This window comes from Nematolebias whitei, chromosome 9, assembly GCF_014905685.2.
Source record: "Nematolebias whitei isolate Nwh7 chromosome 9, NemWhi1, whole genome shotgun sequence".
Taxonomy (NCBI): domain Eukaryota; kingdom Metazoa; phylum Chordata; class Actinopteri; order Cyprinodontiformes; family Rivulidae; genus Nematolebias; species Nematolebias whitei.
This window is the reverse complement of record NC_056506.1, coordinates 18,302,582-18,308,568: the sequence shown is the minus strand read 5'-3', so window position 1 is coordinate 18,308,568 and position 5,987 is coordinate 18,302,582. Positions and strand designations below refer to the sequence as shown.

At 41.3% G+C, this 5,987-nt stretch overlaps 1 protein-coding gene across 1 annotated transcript in view; it reads right to left on the bottom strand.

Moving 5' to 3' along the window:
• c8b (complement component 8, beta polypeptide) overlaps positions 1–5,987 on the bottom strand; it is a gene marked incomplete at its 3' end in the record, with an annotated part of 17,586 nt that overhangs the window by 1,328 nt on the left and 10,271 nt on the right. The window contains 3 exon segments of the mRNA XM_037682024.1: positions 1,077–1,209; positions 1,330–1,471; positions 4,614–4,761. Of these exon segments, the coding sequence (XP_037537952.1) occupies positions 1,077–1,209; positions 1,330–1,471; positions 4,614–4,761 (423 nt within the window).

Here is a 5,987-nt window from a genome sequence, read left to right as displayed (position 1 = left end):
CATTCATAATCCATTCATCCATCCATCCACCCACCCACCATCCATCCATCTAACCATTATCCAACCATCCAATCATCAGCCATCCAGCCATCCAGCCATCATCCATCCATCATCTATCTATCTATAATCCATCCATCATCATCATCCATCCATCAACAATCCATCCATCGTGTGCAGCTTAATCACCTCTAATCAACAGCTTTTTTATAGATAATAATTTAATATAATGGCATTAATCATACCAAATGATGAATAAATATTTTGAGAAAGCTGAGAACACAAAACTTGTTTCCACCAGATTTTAAGATAAGATATTAAGATATCCTGATGCATGCTCAATAATCCAGGTAGAAAAATCTAAAAAAGTTAAATCTGGTCCTCTGGACATTCAAAAAAAACAAACAAAAAAATGTAGATACGTTTCGTGTCTCATCTGAAAGACTTCTTCAGTCTGAGGTGCTGTATTCAGCTCAGTCTCTTAAACAGCATCTTCTCAGAGTGGATCAACCAGTTTCGCTGCTGACAACCAAAACCAGCTGATCACATGCTCAAGAAGGACCATCAGCCTAACAATGGATCATTAGAACACTGATGGCTGTTTACTATTCACAGAGGGCTGAGTGATACTAGCAATCACAGCATTGTAAGAGGGGGACAGTTGAACCCGGAGGCCTCCACCCCTGTTTAATGATGGACGATTTCTTTTCACAAAGATGGCCTCCTTTACTCCTCTCTCAAACCATCGTTCCTCTCTATCCAGGATGTGAACATCTTCATCCCTGAAAGAGTGACCGCTGGCCTGGAGATGAGTGTAGACCGCAGAGTCCTGGCCTGATGATGTTGATCTTCTGTGCTGGGCCATCCTTTTGGCCAGTGGCTGTTTAGTTTCCCCGATGTAAGACTGATGGAGGAAGTCTTTCAGATGAAAGACGAAACGTATCTAGATTTATTTGCTTTGTTTTGTTTTTTTTGAATGTCCAGAGGACCAGATTGAACTTTTTTAGAAGATATTAAGATATTTTGACATATCTGTATAAAGTTTGCAATGCAGTTTGATTAAAGTGAATGTGTTCTACCTGTAATGTGTACTGTTGCAGGTTGAAAGGCTTTCTGAATGGAACATCCTGGATGTACTGAGGCAGACAGCTGCCTCCGTAGTATCTGTTATCGAGCACCACGCCTTCTAGGTCACTGGTCAACACGTTTATTCTGAAAAAAGAGCAGCAGAAGTGCAGAGACATGGTCTCAACAGGTCTCTCTTGAAAATGAGTCCTCGTAACTCACTGAGACTACCTGTGCACTTCGTACAGCAGAGGGCCTGTGACTCACCCTTTGGCAAGGTTCTCGATTCCCCAGTACTCCTCAGCCTCCACCCTGCAGGGTTTGGAAGTCTTCTGACAGCCAGCTTCATCGGACATGTCCCCACAGTCGTCCTCCCCGTTACACCGCAGAGTTCTGTGAACGCAGCGACCTGAGACAAACCAAACACTCCCATGCTTTAACTGTGTTTTTATTATGACACATTGATCTGTGGTTATTTGATATGGTCTAATTTGAATCCAGTCACCATCTTTGAGTTCCTGATGGTAGTAAAAATGAAGGACTAGTTCTGCTTGCAAGAAGTAATATCATCCACTGCTTTAAACTGAGGTCACTAAAACGAGGAATGACACAGTTCTAGTTGTTTTGGTCAAATCCTGAAGATGTTGGACGACCTGTTCAGGCTCAGAGTACGTGTTGTGAAAGACTCTCAGCTACTACCACAGTAGGCTGTAACTCAGTATCTATGAAGTTCAGCTTTTTTGTCTTTCCTAATACTGGTTTGGATTTAGAGTTCACTTTAAAAATTAGTAATTTGTAAAATGTTTATCCAGTTATTACTTTCTGAGAGTTTTGTGAGATATTTTGCTAACATTACAGACACATACGTGCAAACAGAGAGAGACAAAACGCCTGATTTGTCTTCTTCTCCCCTTCAGGGGATAGGAGATAAAACTGTAAAACTGGTTGTTACCTCTTCTTAAAAACAGCTTTGGATAAATAAATAAAAAAGTCAACCCTTAACAAACGTATAAAATGTTATTGAAACAGTGTTCAGATGTTTCTGTATGTCCTGAAAATATGGTGGAAGTGACAATAACATCTTTGGAACTTTGTTAATTGAATGAAATATGAACTACAATTTATAAAAACAACAACAACGCTACATCCACCCTGACTGCACTCACACACATTAACCACTGATCCCCAGGATAATCAGGAGTTGATTTAAAGCAGAGGGTGAAGGTGAATTTGGTTAAATTAGTTGTTCTTTACAACAACTGTGGAAACAAAAAGGTTAAATCAGGTCCTCTGGACAGTTTCTTTAAGGGAGAAATGTTTGATCGTTCATCCGAAAGACTTGATCAGTTTGCGACCTGTCCACAAGGTCTGTTTTGTAAATAGCCTTCATTGATGTGTTTCAAGCCAACCTCCTGTTGAATTCCCATAAACTGACTTTACACATGGAAAAAGGACCCATCCACCCAAAAGAATCAGTCATCATGTTCAACAATCAAATGTTTTAGGCATAATGGCCAACTTGCTACTCAGAAACAGCCTGAGGACACCAAGGCCCATGTGGTTCAGAAAAAGGTTTGTAAGCGCAATCATCCAGGTAGAGAACAACAAAAAAGGGTTAAACAGTTTCATCTGAACCAGTTTCTTTAAGGGAGAAATGTTTTATCTTTCATCTGAAAGACTTCATCAGTCTTAGCTGAGCAAACTGAGCTTACAAACCATTTTATTGAATCATTTTAGCCAGGTGCCCAAAACTGTGTCAGCAAAGGTCAAAAGAAAAGTTTACAAGACAGCGGTGAAACCAGCTCTGTATGGTCTGGAGACAGAGACATGGACAAAAAGACAGGAGACAGACCTGGAAGTGGCAGAAATGAAGATGATGAGGTTCTCCTTAGGAGTGACAAGAATGAATAAGATCAGGAATGAGATCATCAGAGGTACAGCACAGGTGGAACAACTGGGAGATAAAGTTAGAGAGACCAGACTGGGATGGTCTGGACATGTATATGGATGCAGTTAGAGACGACATGGAGGTAGCTGGAGTGAGGACAGATGATGCGGAGGACAGAGTGAGATGGAGGATGATGACTCTCTGTGGAGACCCCTGATGATGGAAAAGCTGAAAGAAAAGGAAGAAGAAGAAGAAGTCAGGCTGTTTCTTTGAGTAGAAAGTCGGCCATCTGGCCTAAAGCTTTAGAAAGTTGTACATGATGATTGATTGTTTTGAACGGACGGTCCCTTTCTTGCACATGTAAAGCTATCCATCCATTATCTTTTACTAGCTTCTTCCTTTTCAGGTTGCAGGGGTCACTGGTGCTCATGTCCAACCATCACTGTGCAAAAGGTGGGGGACATCCTGGACAGGTCTTCAGTCCACCACAGGGACATAGAGATAAATGAGACAAACTACCATTCACTCTCTCACTCTCACCTAGAGACAATTTAGAGTTGCCAATCAGTTTAACATGCGTGTTTTTGGTCTGTGGGAGGAAACTGGAGTACCCAGAGAAAACCCACACATGTACGGAGAGGATATAAAAAAATAAATAAATAAATAAAGTGCTATGTGCTGTCATCATTGTATGTTCCCACACAAAAACAAAATTAGTTCTCTGAATTTAACCCATTGCACCTGAGATGCACCCAGGTGGAGCAGTGGGCAGCTATGTAAGCGACAGGGAGCAATTTGAGATTAGGTGTCCTGCTCAGAGACACCACGTTGTGTGCAATGAACGGGTATCGAACCCAGGACTCTCGGGTCCCGAGTCGGCCACCCTGCCCTTACACCATTTCAGCTCATTTTATGCAAACTCCACCCAGAAAGGCCTCTGGACCTGTATTTGAACCAGGGTGACCTGCTCACTGAGAGGCAGCAGCGCTACCACTGTGCCACTGTGCTGCCTATGTGTAAAGCTAGTTTCTGGAAATTCAACAAGAAGTTGGCTTGAAACACCTACAAGACAGACCTTGTGGGCAGGTTGCAAACTGATGAAGTCTTTCGGATGAAAGACGCAACGTTTCTCCCTTAAAGAAACTGTCCAGATGACATGATTTAACTTTTTTGTTTTTATTTTGTGTTTATGTTTAAAAAAATGTATGCCTCTTTTATGATTGTCTATTGTTGTCGTTGTTGTCCACTGTTGTCATCACTCTTTGTTAAAGAAATCAGGTCTCTCTTGTAAATGAGACCCCGAGGCTCAGTGGGATTAGCCTGTCTAAATAAAGGTTGGATGAATGATCTACCTGGATGACCGAGCTTACAAACAACTGTGCACAGGAATGAACATGTTGGTAGGTCAAACAAAGATGGCTCATCATTACTAATGTTTCCTGTAAAATCACTAATGATGCAGACACAGAGTGTGACTCTCAGCTACTACCACAACAAACTGCAGCTCAGCATCTGTTAAACTAAGCTGTAGCTTTTTGTGTTTGCTAAAACTGATTAGCTGAGGCGGCCATCTTGACTATAGTTGATTAAAAATGCCACTTTCCTGGTCACAGACAGTAATATTTAAAGTTCAGTGATGCTCTGCAGAAAGGGGAGGAGTTACCTGTCTGTGTGCAGAGGAAGCCCTCACATAAAGGTATGCTGTCACAGGTGTAGCGGGTCGGAACCTCACAGGCCTCCTCCTGCCTGCCATGGAAGCTGCACGGCTCCCCTCCAAACTGAGACGGCTGCTCCAGCTTAGCATAGCGGTACTGAAGGTGGAGGGACAGAAACACATGAAGGATAAAGATCCTCCAGCTGTTTTCACATCATCATGGGTTTATTAATCCCCTCTCCTGTAAAGTGGGGGGGCATGGAGGACCTCAGCCAGCTGGGGAGGTCTTTCAGATAAAAACAGCCCTTCAGTGTTTCAAGAGATTAAATGATGAGTCGAGAAGGATTAAGACTTTATCTGCCTCTTATCTCACTCCATCTACATGGAAAACACTGAACTGAGCACAGGTCTCAGTGCTCAATCACAACTTTGTTTTGTTTGTTTTTTTGTTTGTTTGTTGACATTATCCTATATATATTATAGAGGTCCAATGTGTGGACGACAGAGGAGAAAATCCTCATTATTTCTGGACCGTAAAGCTGCGGGACAGCAGCATTTCTGCGTCCGGTTCTGTAGTTCTGTCCTTCCTGTCAAAAACTTGTATTTGGACCTTCACATCCAAATATTTGATCCGGTTCTGGTGATCTGGTTCTGGTTGTTCTGTTAGTGGATTTAGTCAGATGTCCTTTTCCCCCTCCAGGTGTGGACATGTTTCGTTGTCCAGGTGGACGTTGAGGACGACCTGCGGTGCCCAAAACTATTACGAGAATTATTTGGTTTTAATAAAGTTAATCAGGATTCAGGTCAGCTGCTCACTTTTTGTCTTCAGTTGATGTTTGAAAGTTTTTTAAATAACTTTTTGTAAAAAGACCAAAGATGAAAACACAAACGTGACTTGGAAACAGAGGCGGGTTCTAAAACGATTCATCTTTCATCGTATGATGTATTGATCGAATTTCAGGTCTCTCTTGTAAATGAGTCCCCGAGGCTCAATGGGACAAACCTGTATAAATAAAGGTTGAATGAATCCTGTGACCCGGAAAGGAAGAAGCAGCTCAGTATATTCTTTTCTCTAAAATTGTCAAATATAAATCTTTAATTTGCATTCTCAGATTTAAAGCCACTCCCTCAGAAATTACAAATAAAGAAACTTTGACTTTTTGTCTTTAACTATGTCCAAAACATTTTTATTTTCTGGTTGCTGTATGTACTTTGGTGAACAGAAATATATTATTAAGAATTATTATTAGAAGTATTATTCATAAAACCTCCTGAGAGCGTGCATGCTCATGATGAGGACCGTGGATTTAGACCAGTGATCCTCGTTCAGGTCAATAGATTTTAGATTTTATTTTTTAACTTAAATAGCATATATATATATAT